Genomic DNA, 24335 nt, shown 5'->3' on the forward strand with positions numbered 1-24335 from the left:
ACTTTACACTGAGACTGTTTTTTCCTCCTCATTCGGACACACTCACCACTGCATACTCATGCATCAGCTCTTCTACAATGCTCAGCTCTATCTGCACCATCCAAACTTTGTGTACGGAAAGATTTTCATCTCACTATTCACCGGTGATGTGATAGTGTTTACTGTGAGTGTATGCAAGTGTGGGGAGGTGAAATTAATTAATTCAATTGCTGTGTCCATATGGGAGCTTACTTTAAAGTTTCAAGCACACACCCAGACACACGCACGCAAACACACATCTCTGAGATTTTGTGATTATCATCCGATTTTGACTTGTAATCAGATTAAGGGCGACAAGAAAGGCAGGGATAATGTGGTCAGTGGCTCCACTCTCTCTCTCTCTCTCACACACACACGCACACACACACACATACACACACACTCAAAATGAAAGTGCAACAGATTGGAGTTCAGATCAGTGAAGATTTTAAACTGCTCATGGGACGACCTCCTTTCAATTAGCGACCCAAACAAGGAAATCACTTTCATCCTTGTTACCGAGGTAACTCAGGGGCCATCTCCCTGCCCATCTGTTTCTTTCTCATCCCATCTTTTAGAGGAGAAACCCCACACCGCTTTCCTTGCAGGGAAATTTCACTCCTCCCTCTCGGCCTCCACTTATCTATCTGAAATGACATTTCTGCTGTCATTTCACACTGGGTAAACATTTGAACCTCAAAATATCCATCCTCGAAGAGGTAGCAATTTGGGTCTGGGCTTGGTATCCATAGCTGTGTTGAAATCTGATGAGCACAGACAAGAAAGCCACTGCCGAATTACAGAGCACAGCCGGAGCTGGGAACAGTCCAGGAGCGGAGTTGTAAATGATTAAAGAGAAAAGCAGCAAGTGAGAAAACTTGTTTTATTTGTGCTTCTAATTTACTTATTTATGCCTTAAGAAGTAGATAGAGACAGCCGGTGTGTTCCTGTGTATCTCTTATTGGAAAAAATAAGCTACTGTACAATAAAATGAGAGAAGACACAGTATATTCATGGTGCTGCTGGGATATCCATCCAGCAGCCAATGTCTGAGGCTACAGCACAGTGCACGGTCCCCAGGGTCCCAGAGCGGAAATGAAAAACATGTTTAAGTGAGCTGATATTAGTGACTAGTGGCACTAACGCTTGTCCAGATGAGTGTGTGAGAGAAAGGAAGAAAAAAAAAGAAATAGGAGGAGATGCCAAAAGACAGAGAGAAGGGAATGGAGATGGATGAGGAGAAAAAACACAGGGACAGTCTGAGAAAAAGGGAGAGGCAGCCAAGTGTTTTTTGGCTTTTTTTCCAATACTGTTTTTTTTTTTCCAAGAGTAAAAGATGAGAAATTTTACCCCAGCAATAATCCAGGTTACAGGGGGACTTCCAATCAGTGCAATCCACAGTCTAAGAGAGTTTATCACAGCAATTTGGAATGCCGCAAAATTAAGCTATGGGGCTTGTTATAATAGTATTTTATATCTGCAGTTTAATGAAGAAACGTGACAGAAATCCTTAGAGGGTTGACAGGCACTACAATGTAGCCTTCGTTTCCCACTGAGATGAAATAATTACTCATGGGATAATGAGATTCTAAAAAACAATTTATTGATGGGACTCCTGCGCTCCTGCCTTGCACTTTCGTCTCAGAGCAAGAAAGACTAAAGAGAAAGAAAAGCACATTTTCATTTTCGCGCATAAATATCCACTAATTATCCACAGCCATTGAATGCATTAAATTTCAATTAAGTATCGTTCTTCGTGTGGACAAGTAAGATCGGTGACAACCAGCCGAGCGGGAGAACAGCCACTCAGAAATTAAGGGACAACCACGGCAATCTGCTGCGATCCACGTGTATGACATCCCTGTGTCCCTATGCCAGGGGCGCAGCGCTGGACGTTGCAAGCATCCCCAGCACAGCGCGTCTTGGAGAGCATTTCCACATCTACCACATGTATAATCCCAATCTCTTATTTACCTTCCATCGCAGAGGATGTGATGACCAGCACGCAAAAGAGCGCAAACAAATCCACTGTCATGGCAGAAGGGTAGTCTCCACAGCCTGTCTCCAAATAACCAAGACGCACGGTGCGCGTCAAAAGAATCCCTCAGTTGTCAGAGCGGTACTCCAGCAGATAGCCTGTGTTGTGAGTCACATTTCAAGCCGTAGTAAACAATGTGTGACAATCAGCACAAGGGAAGAGCGGAGTGTTGGGGCTACGGGGTGCTGAGTGCAGGGGGAGGAGGAGGTGGGGGAGACCCGACATTGCCTGCTCACAGCCCCATTAGAGCGGCGGGGCCAATCACAGACTGGGAGCTGAAACTCACTAACCAATCACCAGAGCGCCGCTCCGCCCACCTCGCATTGTCAAAACACAAAACTTTTCCTTGACCTATATGAAGCGGCGTCCGCCTCTCAGAAGGGAAATAGCGACACCAGTCGGTTAACTACAATTATTGCACCCCGAACACACGGAGTCAAAGCAGCTCTCTTGGGAGGCGATCTAAACGGCTGTATACTTGCTCAGTGCACTGTCAGCCTATGGTTCAAAATGATGCTGATGTCGAGCAGTTTATCAGGGTGTGTGATGTCCCATATGGCTTGCTTACTTTCCCTTGCTGAAAGTGTGCACTACAATGAGCATTATCCTGACTTAGGACATTGAAACTTTCATTTATGAAAATCACGGTCACATCTTGCACAATTAAGACACCAAAAAGCCAGTCGAGGTAGGTATTTTTCACCGTTTTCATTACTAAATAACAGCCTGTCAGTTTGTTTGCCAACTCTCCCACCCCACCCCACCACATATGTTGTCTGAAGTAGCCTAAAACATGGTCTACCACTCTCACCCTCCCATTATGCTCACACAAGCGCAAACCCCATTTGCAATGAGAATGTTGTTTAATAGCTTTGCCAACTCCAACTGCACCTCCTAATGATATTAAACAGGCATTGCACATCAGCACCCCCTCCCTCTTGTCTTTTTTCTTTTTGCCCCTGTCACCCCTTTTGTGTGCACGTGTGCTGCAACAGATGGTGCACACAATGGGCTTTTCCCCGAAGGGACACAGAGGACCGAGGTCTGCCTCAGCAGAGGAAGGGGGCAGTTTCCACCCCGTAGCCCAGAACCATACACCTGTCTTGGGCTAGATATGTCCCCCAAGTCCCTGGAGCTGAGGAATTGGGATGGAGTTGTTAATCTACAGCCTGAGTAGGCCTGGTTATACCTGAGGCCACTGGATGGCCTAATACTTCACTGCTGTCCCTTCACAGCATACTGGCCCAGATACCTTTTACCTGCTTTATTTTTTATGGACTTAATGAATGGATTGAACAGTAGGGTTTTCAAAATATTATGAAGCGTATCAAATAAAAGCCTTTATTTTATTGTACAGTTGGTTTTAGTGGATCCTCAAGAGGCCACCCATCATTCTTAAGTATTTGTAGCTTTTTTCCCCCAACAAGAATGAACTGTTTTCACCGTATCTATCATTTGTACCCCTTTGCGATTCAACTCCTAACCTTTACAATGACAAAAATCAAACACAGTGAAAATGAAAAGTGACTCACACCTAATAAATGGTGGTTCCAACTGTGGCAAAGGCCAGCAGATGAACTGGGGCAGACACAGTGCTTCAGGAGCATCAGGCAGCGGTTGCTAACTTGGGAAAGCAGTTGATGAGAGCATTCGTCATTTTTAATGGTGTGGTGAGGAGTGGCACTATAGTGTGACATGGCACAGCACAGCATGGCCCTGGTGCTGGCTGCTATGTAGGCCTATGATAGCCACCTGGCCTTATTTTTTACAGAGAAAGTCATCATCACCTATGACTCCGCAGGTCATCTCCAAATACAGGAGCAGCACAAAGCAATCTGTCCCTGTTTGCTGTCCACACCCTGGTGAGGAAAGGAAGGAAGGAAGGAAGGAAGAGCATGAGGGGAGGTAGGAACAATAGTGTTGCTGCTGTAGCACATCCTCTCTTACAATGCGCACACAGACAAAAACGCACACATACAATAACACAAATGTGCTTGCAGTCATTCACCCACACAGCACTCTGATAATGATCCACACAAAGCCGCACAAGCGCTTGCCTACTTCAGCTCAAGAGCCTCAGTCCAATACCAATACTGAGCCCAAACACATTGTAGAGAGCCCCTCATTCTTTCTGTGGCCTGATTTTTCTGTATGGTTAAGCCTGGTTCTATTTTGTTTTCCTCAGCCCTCTATTTCTCCATTTCTCTATTCAAGACCAGATTCAAGACTAAATAAAAAAAAGCACCACTCTGAGTGTATTCTCTGTCTTGTGTGTTGATTAAATGTTTTTCCCTCCTCTGCATTCTGTTAAATGACTCTAAAGTTACTGTGCTTTTGACCTGTAAATATCCAACCAGTGTCTCCCTCTCCATGACCAATGTGCCATGACCTTTACATTCTCCTCTCTGTCTCCTGTTTCCTGATTCCCAGATGGTTGCTGGGGGAAAAAAAATCACAGTTTTTTTTTTTGCTCTTCAATGGAATCAGGCAGGAAATACAAAATTATGTGTGTTTCGTTCTGTGCACTGATAACAATGAGAACAGGGAGTACCTACCGTACACAAGGAAGACTTTCAAGGATGAAAAGGCAACGTGCATTTTATGGAGACAACCACATTTATTCAGATTCACACTCATTAGATCATCAGATAAACAGTATGATGCAGGAGTACATAAGAGAGACACAGTTGGTGAAAAGCAGACATGCACATCAAATAGAGCTGGATGATTATAATGGTACAGAATGAGAAAGGGAGAAACGGACATATAGGAAAGAGAGAGATGCTTCCCATAGACCATGAAGCTGGAAAGGTTTGTCTGGTGATAAATATGAATGCATGAAAATGAAATGCCTAAGTCAATATGGAGACAGTACAGGGACCCAGGTGACAGAGGAGTGCAGTGCTACACCCACCCTGGGGGGATAGACTGGTTATTAGGCTGAGCTTTAGCTTCATCCATCTTCAGGAGTCTGGGCGCTGGCCATTGACAATATGAGTACAGAGCCAGGGCTGAATACAGATGTGCTCTGGACCAGTGTTCCCCAAATAGAGGGTCAGGACTCACTAGTGAGTCCCAGCCACAGCCGTACTTTCTGGGTCACAGCTCAAGAGAGGCGATGGAAAATAGGTTCATTGTGGGGGATGCATAAGGTTGGTTAAGTTCGCCTCAAAATGTTTGTTTTTTTTAACGGCTGCACAGGCAGAGGCCGGCATGTTTGGTTTTAGTTTACTTTAGTTTTAATTACAAAGTATAACTCCAAAGATAATTCTCTGCAGTGGTCTGAAAATGTAGATATACTGTAGCTGTGAAAGAATTCTCACTGCCCACTAGCCAGTCGCTTTCAACAAGACGTCTATAAAAAGTTTGAAGGTTAGTGTTAAGCTTGTGGTAAAAACTCATATAAGAAATAAGAGTTTCAAGAGTGGAGCGACTCTCTGACAGTAGGTCAAACAGGGAGACAGGGCTGGAGCTAAATACAGCACTCTCATTAATCTGCCAATGATGCCAAGACTGATGGTACCTGTCCCCTGCTATCAGCACTCAGACACTTCAGAGACATTCATTGCACTTCTCTCACACGGACCGACACACAGTCACATCTGTGGAAAAAACAGTCACACAAATCGACACAAACAGACCTGTACGCACATATAGAATAGATTTAATAAATGTTTATGTTTCTGCGTGGGAAAGTGAGAGCACGAGAAGAGGGATTACACTCCATTTTCTCCCTGCAGAGATGCAGCGAAAGCATTATTTGTTTTAAGTATCGCAGTTTGATTAATAAGTCGTTAGCTCACATTCATTCTATTCAAGATTCAAGCTCTGTAGTTATCATTAATCACAACAGCACAATGAGGAGATTTTGTTCAGCATTGAATGAGTAAGAGCATCATTATGGCTTGCTCTGCGTCAAGTGTGCATGTGCACGTGTGTGAGGCAGAGACTGACTGTGAGTTCATGCGTAAGAGGCTAAGTCCCTGTTTGTATTTGCTCTTTTGAGTGTGTGTGTGTGCATGTATTCACACTCATATGTGCAGCTGACTCAGAATGTGCGACTCAACACAGAATGATGGATAATAGATTGGTGCATCCCCCTCCTCAGTCACTCCATGCTCTGTCAGCTGCCATAGGGTTTTCTGTCGTGGACGTTCTAGCAGCGAGAACCCAATCCATCAATCAATAGGTGCTACCAGTCCGAAAACAGGGCGGAAAACACACAGCATCACACAAAATCCAGCATGACCTAAAATCATGCACAGACCCTACAGCGTAATAATTCTCTGATTACTCAGTTTTCTTGATGGCCATGGTGATTAGAATGCATTCATTTGCTTGTGATTAGAGATCTCTAATCATAGACGAGGTTAATGGGGTTCTCACTCATTCACGTATTCACTTGCAACATTTAAGAAAGTTTCCTATTGCTGTGTGGCCTCAGTCCCCTGCGGTGTAATACACCTTCCAATTTATGCACCAACCTCTTGCACTTCCTTCAGAAGAGGTGCCTTGACAGCGACAACATTTGACACATGGTAAATTGTTTTTTGTATCCCCGAACATGTTATCATGGGCTAGTCGACCGGAGAGGCCCATAAAGTCGTTTTCTGGCTACAAAAGCAACATTTAGGAGGTGGACTTGTTAATGAGGAAAAACAAAACTAGCCTGACAGCTCATCACTTTATGTCAGCTCCCAGTGACAGCCCATCCCACTCGTTCCTCGTCTAGTTGTTTGTTTCACAGGGACACCATCAAAATGCATCCCTCCGTCTCCTCCGACCTGTCTTTTTCTCCCCTCCCTGGCCAGTGACAGATAGTTCAGTACAATCTATCAACCTCAGACTGCCTCAGTCAGGGCCAGTGCTTTGTAGAGCCACATATGGACAGAACGCACACACAACAGCCCACATCCCTGAGCCCGTCACGCTAAATGGGATAAACATCTGGCGGTGGAGAGAGAGAGAAAAACGGAGGTCAAATCAATCTGCCCTCTGTCTGCTGTACACTGATCCCCTGTCATAGGCTGACCTCTGCAAAACGCAGAAAATGAAACTCCAGTGCTGCATTTGAATACAAAGTGTGCGGCACTTGAACACAGCGGATGAGAGTACATACTGACAAATGAACTCACTGGTGGAGTGAAATATTAATTGAGATGATCATTTGAATTATAAGCGGTATTAGGTTTGAGGATGTTGAAATGGACATGACAATGACATTACAAACAATAAATAGTTTTAAGTACAAGTAGTGTAATAATCATTTACATACATGAACTTCTCAATATTGTAAAACATTTAACCTTCTGTGTTTTTGCTCAGTTTTAAAGACCTCCACGTAAACAGTTTCCATTGGAACCACGAAAGGTGTAATTTAGCATTTATTTGGCTGAACCACCACTTTAGATGCTCATATTATTAAATGGTAGTTGAATGCTGGAAAAGTCATAACTATTATGAATGCAAATAGAATCTAAAAATTCTGTTGAAACAACACAGGTATACAGATCAATAACAGTAGAAGTTGCTGAGGTTGTTAATTTCATTATCTGAGACTGGTTCGATTAAATTAAAGTTCTGTTTGTTTTGCTTTGCAATTTTGCATAGTCTTTTCTTATTACTTGCTCTACCAGCTGAGTGTTGTAGTTTGTGATTGCATTTTGTTTTCTTTTTTTCAATTCATTGTTATAATTTTGTATTTGATTTTTAGTTTTTCCAATCTGTGAGTTTATTCTGCATCACAATGTCACTAAAGTCTACTCATAATTAAAGAGATACACCTTATTTTCTGTCATACTACATTTAAATGTAGAATCCACATGTAGGTAGACACATATACTTAGTCTGCGTACAATACATTTACAAACACATAGACCCACATGTGGCCTCAGTCGCACATGATGTGATGGTGACTGTCTCAGCAGAAAATAACAAAAGAATTCATAAAAAGATGCACAGTCCATCAATAAATATCATAACAGGGATGCACAAAGATTACAGCTTGGAGGACTAAAAGTGTAAAATGATATTTGGCCGTGGGACAACAATGCACTTGGACATTTATTATTTAGATAATGACCTCATTTAACACACACACACACATCTTCAAAACAGTTATGCAGTCATGCACACATGCAAACAAACAATAGCGCCAAGTTAACACGTCGACCTTCTGATATTAACGTTGACCTTTGAAAGCAATCTTTTTTCCCAGCATGCATCATCAGATCAATAAACATCGCAACCATGTGATGCTTGAAGCATTATCGGCCTGTTGCAGGCTCAAACATAGGTCACGCATGCAAACACGCATTCATACGCTCACAAAAATACAACAAAGCCCATGTCAAATCGTAAATGTCAAAACCTTGTGCAGCACACAGAATGTGTGTTGTATTAATAATTACCGCTGTAATACACAGTCTCAAAACACTATCACTCAGCACTGACTTGTTGACCATTACTAATTGTTAATCAGTGTTTTCTGTTATGTGGTTAGAGGCAAGGAGCACAAGTTCCAATCCCACCCCTCTCGCTATATTACTCATTCTCTGCCTTTTTCTCTCATCTTGCCCTCCCATTTTTAGTCTACACCCCTACCACATAAATGCAGGTGGCTCAGCCATCTCACTGTTCTTGGTTCAATGTCCTTATCCAATCAGAAGCAGACCCCATTACCACACAGTTTCCTAGTCAATGATTTCTCATTTAGCCCACACTCCCTAGATCCTCAGCTCATTGAGGGCTTGATGGATGGCCTGTCGAATATGCATATGTGCGTGAGTGCGTGTGTGTGTGTGTGTGTGTGTGTGCGTGCATCTTTCACAGTGACATCATCTTTATCGATTGCTTATTTTTTGTAAGGAAGAAATTGTATAAACAATACAAAGGGGTGGTAACATGTTTGAAATATTCTATAAAATGAACATCCACCTACAACACATTTTCTCAAACAGATCTCCCCTGATGAGGTAATCATGCTTTTTGGTTGGTTATGGTTCTTCCGTTTGGCACTCTTGGTGAACAGGAGATGAATCTGGGGCAAAACATTGCACTTAAACCTGTTTATCCAGACACACAGGCTCCGGTGTTTCACTTCACCAGCTGAACCATTCACTCACTGAGCAAGACCCCCACAGGCTGGGGTGTGTTACATACACACATCATTCACTGGTTGCCAGTTTTGGATCAAACAAATGGGATGATCCTCGCTTGTCACCGTATCATGATAGCCTGTCAGTGGCTAGCATTGCAGCAGCAACAGCACGTAGCAATTCAGTGTAGATACGTACTGTTTCCAAGTCAGACAGTCAGTCACTTCAGCAAATATTGCATGAGCTTGGAGACCCTCAGCAGTCGCTTAGTTGGTTGGGTAGCAATAAACCTCATGACATTCTTCCTCTAAGTTACCACTCAAACTTTGGCTGCACTCTCTCTGCCTAGCCAAAGGCAATAATTCCAAATGAAATAATTGCCTGCGAGAGTTACAGACATCAGATTTTTTTGTCAAACCATTTCATTTATTGATTGCTGTCGGGCTGTTATTAGTATTTCAACAAATACAGCAAAAATGCTTCGAAACTAATATACAGAGCCACAACAAACACTTAATATATTTACTAAGGTACTTTTTTGTCATCTGTGGAATCCAGGGAAAAAAGGTTTTAGGCTCATATTTCTGAACATTTATTGTTTGTTTTTGTAATACTTGCACTTTGACATAAAAGAAGAAGCAGGAGCTTGAACTTTGATCCTGGTTTCAACAGCCATAAAGCTCTACCAACAAAGCTAAACATTTATTAAATGCCACCAGTCCTATTTAGAACAGGGGGAACACGTTTGCAGTTTTCCACTGGCTCTCACAGGTGAAAATAGGAACTTGGAGAAGAATTTATCCTGGCAAAACCTTTTTATCACTTGCTCTTAAGTCAGAAACATAGGAGAGAAAAGAATTGCAATAGGACATGTATTATCATTACTTTTTTTTCTCACTTCCCCCCTCGGAGCATCCGTACATAATTCATACTAAAAACTGTTTAATTTTTGAGGTTGCTGTTGAGCTACAGTGTGTTACAACAATGTATTTCACAGAGGAAAGCACTGGTTGAGAAAGAAGACCTGCTCGATGCTGGAAAAATGTAATTTAAATTGTGAATGGAGGTGAGACAGCTTGCGGATGTTTTGGATAACAAAAAAATATGAAATATTTTGCTTACTTTTTGTGAGGTTGAATTTTCAGTGGCATTCCAAAGTCACAGGTTGATTGATGCCTGTTGGCACTAATTTTTCAATAATTTTCTGAGTACAAATGTGTAGAGTACAACAGCAGCAATCTATGACACATATTATAAATCACATACTGAATATAAACAAAACTGACACAAACAGCTAGAAAGTCCAAAATAAGTTCTGCTTTTATACAGTTTTAATTATCACTAATCTGAGTACATTTAATCTCTACATGCTGTTGAACCCAATCTCAATCATCATCATCATAGAAATGTTCCCTAATTTTCTAATTTAGCGATAACAAAATACCAGTAATGCCCAAGAAAACAGGATCTACTTCAACAGTACTATTGATGTTTGGCATTAAGCCAGCAGGATGAATATCAAATTCCCAATTCACTGTAATACAGGGTCAAATACTCTGACAACAGAGACCACATAGACTCTGATCAGACCAGATCATGCTTCGGCAAAGTAGGAGGTAACCCTGAAACAGATGTGAAATTCACCGCAGATGCTCTGCATGCCACAAAGACCACAAAAAGTGTGATTAAACCTTTACTTGAGTCTACCTGTTTTACAGGTTCTTTAAATCCATAAGTATTGACATCATGAAATGTCACAGTTTACTTCTGCTCCACTGTTTATTTCCGCTTTTTGCAAATATCTTGCAGTGAAGCATAACTAAAATGAGATGCATGTGGTAACGAAGTGGACCTTCCAGATAGAACAAGGACAAGTTCAGCAGACTGGCCTTTCTCCAGAGAGCTCCAGACGCTCCCAGCTGAACTCCAGGAGCAGCATGACAACTGAGAAGGTTAGGGGTCAGAGGTTATTATGGATTGTTTCAGGTCACAGAGGATGGCTTAAGTCCCATGGGTTACTCAAATGTCAGCGGGATTCATACAGTGTCATTAAGAGTCATTATAAGCTGCTGGCAATGTTGGTAGTTTAATTTATAACATTATCTCTTATATTTTTATAAACTCTGTATGTTTTTGTGTCTAGACATTCATTTTAAATGTAATAGTAACTAAAACTGTGAGGTAAATGCAGAGCGGTAAAAACTACAATATTTTGGTTCTCAACTGAGATAAACTTTTATAACCTCTGTTCCACATTTTGCAGCCATGAAATAATCAATGCACGTATGGAAAATGATGATCTTGCAGCTTGTTATATGCATGTGATCTTAATTTTTACAGAAAGATTCTTTTTCCCTCCTTGATCCCAAACCTCTTGAGTAAAAAAACTCAAACCAGGGTGCATTAAAAAAAGCAGTTTGCAGGCATTTTATTTTATCCATGAAATCCTGCAGTACATGGCGATGGAACTACTCTGTTTACTTATCAACGGAAGGAAAAACAGTGCAGCTGTGTCATCATGTCTCATTCAAAAGAACCACCTATGGAACAAATGCAGCACTTGAAAAAGCTTCAGTTTTTCAGCTACAAATGAGAACAGGAGAAGGTTGAGGGTCACACTGACAATAGAAAATGTCACTGTGAGCCTATTGGTCAATAATAATGGAAAGGTTAAATGTTACATGTTGATAAAAGAGGACCTGCCCTCTGCACAGTCAAGTCAAATTAACTTGATCCCTGTAATGGGAGGAAAAAGGGTTGAAAGAAGGAAACAAAACTTAAACACATATTATAATACATTCTGCTGTGACAGCAAGCATTTATACACTGGCTTTGGGAAAATAAGAGCTAGACTGAGGCAATGTATTCATGTGAGAGTAATATTGATAAGTGACCACAGACACAAAGTCAGGACACTTTACTGAAAACAAAACACAATCCTGTTACAGGTCACAGTTTCAGATAGAAAACTCGCCAAAACGCAAACTCACACATTAAAAAATCCAGTTTGTCATACTAAAACATTACATTTGCAAAGAATATGTATCCCAATAATAAAACATTATGATCCAATTGCCTTATTTAATGCTAGGTTCATGTTCATTTTAGTTTTTTGAGATGTTTCAAGTTTATAGGCTCATAAAATACTGCTGTGAATGGACAGAGAGGCACGGCAGACTAAAGGACCCCAACCAAGCTCACCACCTTGTGCAAGCTGTACACAGGTGATGGGTAAGTGTGTTGTTTCTGTGTAAGTGAAACTGGTTACTGGTTGGTCCGTAGATAGAGGATGAGGACTGAGGGTACAACATAAAAAGTCAGAGGATCACCAAATTATTACAGTTCACCCTGAGGGGGACATGAATGTCTGAACAACACTCCATGGCAAATCATCTGATAGCTGTTTAAATATTTCACACAGAACCACAAATGTCAACAGAGCTGCAAACTCTATAGTGGAAAAAACTCCAGAGCAAATAAAGCCTTTTGGAGCATTTAGAGATTAGAATACAATGAGAAAACAACATCTTGTTTCGATAAAACAAGAATGAATCCATGAATGCAATTCTTTTGAATTCATTTGCATGTATTTTTTATATTACATTATATACTGCTTTCTAATAATATCATCATTAGGTGTAGTAGAGGTATAAAGTAGCAATTAATAGAAATATTCAAGTAAAGTACCTCAAATGTGTACTTACTTGAGTAAATGTGCTTAGTTACTTTCCACCACTGCAGGAAGGTGTGCTAACACAGTAGCATTGTTCTTATTATATATATGTGTTGCTTTTCTTCCTTGGTTAAGCAGCATGGGGAGGGCGTGCCTGTTGGCTGAGCATCACCACCTCCCAGCACTGAGTGAAAACATCCTGTGGTGCCACACAACACTTGATTTACCGCTGTGCTTAGACATGTGGTGATGCCACAGCGACACCTGGCGATCAAGATGCGCCACTGCAAGTAGACATGGCTGAAACACATCAAAGCTTATCCACAAACAGCCAGACAGATAGAGGGAGTCAAGTGTCAAGTGCTCAAGGGAAATGCCAATTTTTTTTGCTAAACATGACCTTTGAAAACTGACAGATGAATGTGAAAATGTATTTGAAACAATGGTTCAAGAAACCTCAGTTTTTTTCTGCAGATCTGATCTGATTGTTATCTACTTTGATCGCTCATAACCTACCTGGTGACTTGGTGGCACTGACTGGCGTGCACGGGGTGTTAAAGCTGCTTTTTTTTCACACTGGCACAAACTCTGCCAGCAGCTTCTGCACTCTGCTGTGTGTCTATGACAGGATCAAACTACAAAAACTATTTGCCTTTTTTCATAACTAAAATAAAATGAAAAAAAAAAAAAGAATCAATGCATTTCTGTTTATCTGTGTATTCTGGCCAGCTCCATCTGTTTATAGTTGGAGCTTTGATGCTTGAGAGCCAGATAATGTTCTGAAAATGGCACTTGAGAATGATTTAGTGTCATCACTTGGTAGAGACTTTCCATCACCCGTCTGTCAGTGCCAAGGGTTATTTTTAGTTATTGCTTGTGTATTCTGAACTTCTTGGAATTGTTATGTGTCTGTGCCTGTATGTGTGTCTGCGTTTGGTACGATAATATGTGTCTGTTCAGTTGAATTCCCGCCAGCCTCTCCGGTAACGATGCTTTCCAAAGCCAAAAACTCAGTGTTTCATAGAGCCAAGTAATTCTACTATTTGCTGATTTAGCTGTAATGTATTTTAATTAGGAACAGTAGCCTCGTGTGAAGTCTAGTGTAAAGACTCAGCCATCAGTCATACAGCGCAAGACAACCTCAGTGAGACAAGGTGACCCCTACTGGTGACAAGTATGACCCAAATCCATCTTGAAGTTCATAGTGTTGAAGTGACATAAATGAATGGGACAATATAAATTCTCTTTTTTAGACGTTGTGGTTGCAAATCAGCCAGACAGGTCAGATACTCCATCCTCCATCATTTTCTCTTTCTGTCTCTTAAACAATGCTTACTCCACCAGCCATTCCTCTGAATCCCTTCTCACACCGGGCTAATTTGGTGTAACCATTTCAGAATAGTGTATTTAACCACAATGACAACAGTCTGTTATTCACCCACCACATGTAGCACTGAGCACACTGCTAGGAAGGTTCACCTGTTCACCAACCCAAAACCAGTGTCACACATGACAGTGTAGACAACTGCGATCTTTACAACACAGACATTATGAGTGAAGCAGTGACAAGGACGTTCAAATAAAAGTTCAACCTTTGAAATGTCTCAACCTCCTTTAAACAATAACTTAACTTCTAAAAAATTAAAAAGGTTTCTCAGACCTTTTCTGCTTTTGTCACAGCTGTTTTGCTTTTATTTGGTCACTGTGACATTTCTCTTCTGTATTATATTATGTGGGAACTTCAACCACTAGAGGTCAACAGACACAATACTTTGTAACACTGTTGGTTATACTTTACAATAAATTGAACAAATAAGTACAACATGAGTGTTAATGAGTCTTAGTTATTACCATGCCATCAGAGATTCATTTCTACCATTAAAGCAGTTATTTTCTTCATAATCAGAATTTCTCTGTCATATCATCAACTTAACACTCTCATCCCAACTCATTTTGAGCAGTGTCATTTTTCCTTAAACTGTAATGACTGCCTTTCCCCACTGGGTGACAGTCTGTGCATTTGCACTGCACATGCCTGAGGTGGAACCGCATCTGTATGAGCTTTTTGTAGTTTGACTCATCTCACAGTCATCTAATAGAGGCAATGATGCCTAGACCTTGATCTCACACATACATACATTCTCACTCATACAAGTACTGATGTGAAATTATATAACTAGTCTGACAGCTTGATACTAGAGAGGCTTCAGCTCAATTACAGAGCAGATCAAAGAGAGAAAAAAAAAAGGGAGAATATGCTTAATAAGCCAAAAGAGCATGGCACACGTTTGCAGCCATGTATGGAGATTTAGATGTAGAACAGAACAGACTGCCTCTGAGTAGTTTTTGGCCACATTTCCAGACTTGACAGTGATTTTGGCATTTTGATGTGAACCTGCATGCATTCTTTGTGTAATCCTTATTCAAATAGATGGGATAAAGCAGCTGAGACAATAGGATAACTACCTCAAATGCCACGATCAAACATTCACTTACTTACAATAAAGCATTTGGTGGTTTCACCGTGGCACCAGCTGCCAGGACAGTCAGCCACTTTTCTGCTCCGGGGATTACATTTCGGTTAAGTAACCCAGTAAGTTGACAGAAATGGAAATGTATTCAAAATTGTATGTATTGCATCATTACCCTACACTCATTACATTTCTGAGAATAATATATTTTAATGGGTTTCATGAGAGATTAAGTGCACAGTCCTGGTTGCATGTTACTGTGCGACACGATGGAGCCAGAAGGCGAAGGCAGTTTGGGGTGTATTCAGCTGAGGAGATTTTACTGACAAGTGTTTTGCCCTGTTGAGCCGATATTTCCAATACAGAGACCATCTAAGGTTGTGAAGCAGTCACTCATAAAAGTGCTGTGAACCAAAGGGCAAGCTGAGAGCCAAAAGGCTGAGAATAACTTGTGTGTATTTGTGTGGTTGTGTGTGCTGTGTGCTGTGAGTGAGAGAGGAGGTGAAAAGCTTCAGACACAATCGATAGCGGAGAATGTGAATGTGCCTGCACGTATCTGTGTACAGAAGCAGCCACTGTGAGAAGAGGACTGCCAAAAGATGACTAGTAATTTCAGTGAAATTAAATAACACAATTGTCTCACTGTAGGGAGACAAACGCACCCCATCACTGACTCAAAATATATTAGGTATGAGATTGATTTCGAAAACAATTTGAGAGCTGGGATTGTTGAATTTATTCAGACACAGCTCGAGCTTGTCTTTGAATCGTTGCGTTTCGACATAAACTAGAGGCTGGCGAGAATGTAGTCGACCTACAGCAACGTTCTTTGCATATCTTGTCACCAGTCACAAAGGGACAGAGTGGCACTGAAGATCTATTGTGACACACTTATTCGCGGTATTGCAGATATTATCACAATATCACAGCTCTGATCTGAGCACATTTTCCTCCTGACATTTCTCACTGAGCTCTGTAGGAGAACCACAAGGTCCTTTAGCCCCTATTCACATATGGAAAACACTTTGTATTGAGCAGAACTGTATGTGAAGCGCGGCATTCAGTCTCCCATAGGATCATGGTCAAGTACACCTTGTTAAAACCATCCTGAGGGGGGTGATCATTCCATTGTCTACACACAGAACAAGACAAAGCACTTAGTGTGCTCTTAACATGTGGCACTTTTTTCCTGTGTGGCAACAGCAGACAGCAGCTGTCACCTCTGACATCATCACTGGAGCGCATTGGCCCTTTTTAGGTGGCAGTGTGCCCCGGTGCGCTCTGGGAAACAACTTAGGCAGATGGCAATGGAGAAGGGCAGGCAGTTCCTTTTCCAAGGAAATCTAGATGCAATTGATCCACATGTTGTTTGTTTGAGTTATGTGGTTTGTGTATATGATTTCAAACCTGTTGAAGATTTATCAGATGTTAACACGACCTATCATTTTGTTCCTCGTTTTCTCTGTCAAAATGTGAACACACCCACTATTAAAGACCACCATTAAAGACACAGGACACAGGCATGTTGAAAATCTTACAATGTATATAATTGACACAAGATTTCAGGTACAACAGCAAATGAGACATTTGTATTTTTCAACCTCTTTCTGGCACCTATCGCCACCATAAGCACAGACTCTCCATAGATTTCTGATAACAACAAAACCAAAGTAAATAAAATCAAGAAAATTAAAAGTACTTTTTTTTCCTCATAAATTGGCACCTTTAAGAAAGTCTTCTCATATTCAGCTCAGTGTAGAGTAAAGCTGTCTTTCATTGGTGGGATAATCAGCTTTGCATTTTTGCTACCAAATGTATGAGGGCAGGATTAAGGTGCACAAAGTGATTTGCGATCAGTTGTCTGGACAAACCTTTCTCCTTTCTCCTGCCCCCTCTCACACACAGAGGCTTTGTGTTTACACTGTTTCACCATAGTTGAACAGGAGACGTCTTGCTGGGCCATATCTATCTGCATACACACATCCCCAATCAATAGTCGTTTCTGGAAGGTGTTGACTCGCGTATTGATCGACCGTCTTGTGATGTCTTTGTGCAGACAATGCCATTTATTGGCCTCATAAAAGTGCAGGTTTTATAAAAGGGAGGGGGACTTTGAGCAACAAATTAATGAGATCAAAAGGTGAAGGAGGAGAAAGGGGGGGTGGGGGTTTGTGCAAATTTCAGCCGATGACATTGTGAGGCAGTCATTGAAACTGAAGTTGTGGGTTACAAGTCGTCTTTGAATTGGAATGTCACCATCACAGTTGGAGTCATTTCTCATTCTTTACAGGGCTTAATGTATACGTTCACATTCATAATCAGATCTTTCAACAGGGTCACAAAAAGAAGACCCATGTGGTGCTTTTGTTCTCAGTTCTTTGTTCAAAATGTGTTTTTTTTTTTTTCCTCGCTGGAACATCTAATATAATTAAATCTCTCTTTTTAAATCTCAAAATTGACCCCAACCCTAGACAAGTGTCAAAGGCAGTCACAGGCAGATTTATCAATCAGGGACTAACAAAAAGATGGACAGACAGACGCACGCACGCACGCACATGCACACACGCGCACACACACACACACACACACACACACACAGACAGCTCAGCAAACATAGCATTCATTAATAAAACAAGTCAAAAAAAAAAGAAAATACCATCAAAATAACCTGTCAGGTAACACACAACGGTAACCTCACCCATTTTCAGAGCAGATATGCTTCTAAAAAGTTTGACAGAGCCCCCAGTGACTTAATTTGATCTTCAGTATTCAACTGTCATAATATCAATACAGTATAGTAAATTGTCCCAGTGTGCAACTGAAGCAATGATGTACTTTGAAAAGCATGTCCACTTCTGTCCTCCAACTTAAATTTCTCTGTCATGTACAATACTGGCAAGCAAAGACACCATCAGTACAGATCGGGAGTTAATACAGTAGTAGGTTGAAAATCCCATTTTTGAAAAATGAGCTTTATTAATCTCCCATTGCTGTCAGTTGAAAAGCACTCCATCAGACTATGTTAGTCCAGTACATTTCAATACATTTCATTTCTCTGTCACCCAAACAAGATTTATAAAGGCTGAATCGTCTGTCACTCTTTCGCTCTATCAAAGACAAATACACACATTCACACATTCACACACACACACACACACACACACACACACACACACACACACACAAATACACAGATGCAAGCATTGTCCCATCATCCTGCACACAGCGTTCTTAATACGAGAGCTTTGACATTTCTTTGAATTAAAACGTGGTACGCGTTTCCTCCCCTGCAAGCTTGTCATCAGGAAAAGCCTTACACTATGTTCCCACAACATTCCCAGTAAGGTTGACACATAATGAAGCACTGTGTCATTGTCATATTGCCTTGCCATCATGTAGAAGCGCGAGGGACACTTTAAAGGTCATTATAACTGATGAGCAGGGAGAAGGGTAGGGGTGGGAAAAGAGAGGCACTGATATAGAAAAGTTGCAGAAAAATGGAAGGCAGATATGGATACTCTACGACAGATGATGAATGAAATAAAAGTTATAGCATACAATGTTCTGGCCATTATAAAACTCCGATACCTAATTGGCTAATTTGTCTAGAAAACAAAAAAGAAGCAATCAAAAATATGTACACGGTTGTGTCTGCCATAGAAATAGTAGTACAATTCAGAGACGTGCATGGTGTAGCGTTTACTGTGATATGGATCATTGCTGCAATTAGACAAAAATGTATGACACTGCTAGTTGCAATTATGATACTAATCACAGGAGCACTGGGCTGTTTCAGGCAGCACACAAAATTATGCATATTATATTTTTGCTCTGCTGTGCACATAAAAAGAATAATGAAAAGAGCGCTACATGAGAGCAGTGTTTCTTCTTCTGTGTACATTTCTGTTCTGCTACACCTTTCCAAAATCATGAACTGTCAATCCTTTGCTGTGACGGCAGTCTTAAATCGACACCCCCGTTCCACATACAGTGCTCTATAGTGGGAAGCTGCTGTCATCTGAGACCGGGCCCGGACGAGCATGTGTTTTGCTTACACCAGACTCTCGAGTTGATCCTACAGTACACAGCCAGCAGGGTCGGGAGGGAGAGGGAGGTCTGCCTCAGCAGGGGGTGGGGGAGGCAGGGGGAATGTAGGGATGCGAGGATGGATGGAGTGGCGGACGGGTCACGTTACTCCCACATTAGACGATCATGTCAGTGTGAATGTGATCACGGTTATTATTACAGCTTACATGATGAAATGGCAAAAAGTGCTGACGCGGAGTGCTCTCATCCTCACTGTGAGAAAGTGTGTGTGAGTGTAATGATATTGTGAGGCTTAATGCATAAGTCTGGTGGGTCGTACTGTCCGATTACCCTCCTTTAAAGTCATCAATATTTTATTTCGCTTACGTTTGTGGTTTGTTTACTGTATCTATAAACATTGGAGGGTGATGAAACCGCTCTATTGTGAGTTATTAATAAATAAATAATTCGTCTGAACACAAGTGCTGTTTTAAAGGAGTTGAATAACAAACATGTATCTGAGCACCACTGCAAAGCCCCATTCTCCCTCTCCCTATGGTGTCAACACCAACATACTGTTAACAATATAGTCTTACACGTCTTAGGTACAGATATAGTCTCAGAGAACCCAAACACCAGAAACAAAGCATTAGAAGATGCAAAAAGACCAGCTCTAACGGTGTCATAATATAGCATGAAATAAAAGAAAAGAGCAGAACCGAAACATTTATGAATACTCGTAATTCCATTTTGTTCTAATCCAAAACCAAAAGGAAGTCCATCCAAGTGTTTTTTTTTTTTGTTTCCTTATACTTATTTAGTTTTGGCAAAGTAACTAACCCCCAGCTTCTCCTTCCTCCCCTCTCAGATTCTCCTCAACCCTCATGTCCCAGCCTAAGTCCCAGTTGGTAGATTCCCCCGTCAATTATCGCCGGAGGAGCAAAATGAGCAGTGAAAGCAAGTAAATGGTGATGCAGGGGAGGTTCTGGTTGGCCGAGGATTTCACCTTGTTATCTATAGGATAGGGGTGGAGTATGGGTCGTTCAGTGATGGGGACAACAAGGCGTGGGCCTCTGGAACACATATCGTCAGCGCACAAGCCACTCCCTGAACCGCTAACATCATCACCTAAAGACAGAGAGTCAGAGCATGAGATTAACAGCACAACAGACATAACATTTACACATGGTGTTGCCCATATATTCATAGAATTAACATATTTAGACCACTGCCACATACTCATTTTCAACATACAGTGCAAGAACAGCATTTGCCTAACTATCACCTAGAAGAATGAGGTTGACTGTCCAGATGCAGGCCTCAGAAAAAGGAGGACATTTTTACTGCCAACATGAAAGGCACTCTGATTTAGAATTTTTATACCATCATCTCAATTCCAAACCCACTCCTTCTGTCATTGTGCTAGAGTTTGTACAGACTAAGACAGAAGTGTGTTGCCTATTTCCTTTATTCCAGAAGCTTTTTGTACATTTTTTGGTAAATTTCTTCTACATGTTCTTCACAAACTTGTGGGCTGTGATATAAGAGTACTCACTGGTATCCTGAAAATCCACATCCTGGCCGTTGAAGGCATTCTTCAGGCGGTGCGTCATGATCTTCAGCTGCATTATCTGTTGGCGTATTGTCATGTCTGGCTTGGTGATGTCAATTTCCACTTCAGGGTTGTTGATCTGACTGGCCAAGCCATCACCCATCACCTCTGGGAGGTACCTACCGCACGTGAATTGATGAAAACGCATACTGTAGTCAGAGTTTTTCCATCATCTCATGACAGTGATTTGGACACAATGTAAATTTTGACGAACAGTGGAAGCTGGCCAAAAGTGCCAATGCCAGAATGATGATGCACTCAGTTTCCTTAATTTTGCAGGATTCTGTGGAGTCTGTTTTTTTATAGGACATCATCAGTAGGTGACCAAACTGAGAGAGGCTACAGTACACCTATAGTCAAACCTTCTGGTTACAAACTGCAGTTTAAAAAATAACATTGTTTTCCGCAGTTTGAGGTCTGACTAGTGCCAATTAAGTCATCTCATTGTGCTCCCTTCTTCTGCAGCGGTTTAATGGACTAACATTGACAACCAAAAGCTATTAGTCATTTCATTTATAAGTGGAATATTGTAAAATTTCTTCTAGTAAAAAAGATATTTGATGGCAGGGACTACCTGTCACCTATTGGTAGCAACCCATAGTTACCATTATATTGTGTATAAAACACCATATTATCCTAAGATACAATGTCCATTTCTCTACTTTGATATGTTATTTCAAAATAAATTTTAATTTAGGTTCATATGCCCTACCTCGCACGGTTCATGCCATTCCAACACTTATCCTCGGCCCCAGTTCCAGTGGCCACTCTGTCACTGCAGAGAATACCTGGGAGAGAAATCCAGTATGGCTGCAAATCCCTCAGTCTCATGGTTACATCAGAAACCTAAGGCAGAATTGACAAGAGCAGATTCATAAGTGTAATGGTCAGACTCAAGCAGGAGAGTAAGAAAAACTCCTGCATTCTTAATAACCAACTGCAGTGCTCAGTCATCTGACTCATTCATCCATCCAAGCATTCATTCCCATCTAATCACCCCATGGTTGGTTGTATAAAGGTGAAATGAACAGCAAAAGGGGTTTAATTGCCCATGATGAGCAATGGCTCCTGGATTATAAACCATCCTGCATCACTATGCATGGCCAAATTAGACTATCAGAGAGAAATAACAAGAACACAGATTGAGTTGGGGTAAATACTAACCAGTTTTTCAATTTTGTTAGAGCCGGATGGCAACCTGTCATCCACTGTAACCTTTCCTCTCTTCATGATTTCGTCCATTCCTGTGCTGCTGGTTCCTCCCTCCCTGAGGTTACCACATGCTTGGAACAACTGGGGCAGGAAAAAGAGAAGAAGAGGAAAAGAGAAGAGGGGGACAAGTTAACAATTTGAATTTGACTCTACTTTCTAAGCACTGCAAGGCCCAAAAGGGATCTAAGTGCTTTATCATCAAATCCATCTTCATCCTCTACTGGTAACTTGAACTGTAAGACTTCGGACTTGCTCTATAAACATTATTTTCTATACTTGGTATCTTTATTGGTGTGGGTGTTAACAAGACTGAAATCTAACACTTGAACTAGCTCTCTGAATAGAATCCATTAAACCTATACTCACAGTGCATCAGCAAAATATTTTGTGTTTGTTGGACCAAATTGTCACAAAGAGCATATTAGAGGAAATTAGTACACACAAATCTCTACCTTTGAAAACCAACAGTGACGAGCGGTGCTGGTTATTTACATGACCCTAAGAGTCAATCACAGCATTGCTCTTGCAGAATGATTCACAGCTCATAAAGTACTACTTGTCCCTATGGGGCTTACATTTTATAAATGGAGCCCGGGGACTAGCGTAAGACTGCAGTCAATCTGTCATCCAATCTGGTCTGCTTAGAGGAGCCTCAAGCCTTTGAACCTCCACATAACTATAAAATAATCCTTTTCTAAGCTCTCAAACATGTCTGTCAGCGTAACTCGCTGGTGTTATGTGGTTCATAGTAGATTGAATAATGGGCATAAAAACATGGTGTTGACTCTGTTACATTAGAGTAATGCCAGATAGCTCTCAAGAACATCTACTAATGTAGTCTGCAGTTTCTATAAAAGTATTTGATATGTTTTGATGGGTAAAGTACATAACACAACATATGGCTTTTGATGTCAACAGATTATGTAAATAGGAGATAATCTGTCCCACACTGTGTCTACCATAATATTAGACCATAGACACGACTTGACTTCTATGGGATCAACACAGCTCTTTCCCCTGGAGATGGAGATCAGAGGCTGAAGCTGTGTGTGATTACCATATTAAAACGGGTCAGAGGCAGTCTGCCAGGCTATAGCTCACCTTAAGCCAGCCAGGCTCTGTTACAGCAAACCAGCACAGAGGAAGCTTTGTCTTTTCTCTCACCATCTACACTGTTTTCCACTTTCACCAAACAACTCAGACACCGATTCCCATCGTGCCTTTTAAGGATCATATAAAACTGTTGCTCAAACACCAATAAACACTGAAGTAAACGCTTGGCCTGCACGCCCTTTTATGACTCACATCCTTTTATTCTAAATCAGGTATGTGGAGCATTGCAGCATCATTAACTCAGTGGTAGGATGGGTGTTAATGGTACAAACAAATAAATGAAGGGGCAATAGGGTAGAATAGTGCAAAGGGACACAGTCTCTTAAACAATGGATCCAGGTTATGCGTGTTCATTCGCACAGTGGGATTACCTGGGACAGTAAAGATGTTTTACTTCCTTAATTACAATTTCGACTGCTTTATCAGGTGATATGAATATTTCAAAGCTCCCTGAAAGCTTGGTTTCAAATCTTTCTCTGTGACATTAAATATTCATGACTAAATAGGTGACAATCAAATAATCTGCTGGACTATGTTTGTGTGCAATAGATGTGATTGACAGCTACATAAGCAAACAATCCTACAACTCATCTCATTTTGATTCCAACATTGCTAAATCCTGATAGGTGCACTGAAGTGTGTGCCATCATTTTTATTTTCTAACTGCGCCCTTCCTGCTTCAGACCACTGACAACAGACAAAAATGAAAATACAGAAGTAGTCTCTCTTAAATAAAACTGTTGTAACTTTGGCAGGAGATTTTGTGTTTATGTAGGACCACCTCAGTCACAATGAGAAGCTGATTGAGCAAATAGGTTTTCAGGGTCTTTTAAAATATAGTGCCAAGCGCTTTATAAGATGTACTGTATGTTTGCCAACATTTCACTATAACTAGAGAGGTGAAGTGTTTTTCTTCAGTTTTCTTCAGTTTCAGTTTGTTTCTTTCTTACTTTTTTGAAATACATTTTCGGTATAATTGAAGATTTTTTTACATTGGTATTTATCCTGCTACAGCTACAGCAACATGTTGATAAGATATAGTTAGCCACAATCGCCTCATTTAAAATGGAATACA

The 24335-nt window shown here is 41.1% G+C and overlaps 2 protein-coding genes across 3 annotated transcripts in view; both read right to left on the reverse strand.

The window, feature by feature from the left end:
- Positions 1-2238, reverse strand: part of LOC139214287 (ephrin type-B receptor 1-B) — a 158441-nt gene extending 156203 nt beyond the window's left edge. For both annotated transcript variants that reach the window (XM_070845099.1, XM_070845098.1), the window contains exon 1: positions 1993-2238. In XM_070845099.1, the coding sequence (XP_070701200.1) occupies positions 1993-2053 (61 nt within the window). In that variant the 5' untranslated portion in view covers positions 2054-2238. The remainder of the gene's footprint in view (positions 1-1992) is intronic.
- A 14582-nt stretch (positions 2239-16820) lies between these two features.
- Positions 16821-24335, reverse strand: part of gpc1b (glypican 1b) — a 60183-nt gene continuing 52668 nt past the window's right edge. The window contains exons 7-10 of the mRNA XM_070845101.1: positions 22100-22228; positions 21648-21781; positions 20879-21054; positions 16821-20451 (exon numbers count right to left, since the gene is read on the reverse strand). Coding sequence (XP_070701202.1) covers positions 20249-20451; positions 20879-21054; positions 21648-21781; positions 22100-22228 — 642 coding nt within the window. The 3' untranslated portion in view covers positions 16821-20248. The remainder of the gene's footprint in view (positions 20452-20878; positions 21055-21647; positions 21782-22099; positions 22229-24335) is intronic.

The sequence above is a fragment of the Pempheris klunzingeri genome, chromosome 15, assembly GCF_042242105.1.
Source record: "Pempheris klunzingeri isolate RE-2024b chromosome 15, fPemKlu1.hap1, whole genome shotgun sequence".
NCBI lineage: Eukaryota > Metazoa > Chordata > Actinopteri > Acropomatiformes > Pempheridae > Pempheris > Pempheris klunzingeri.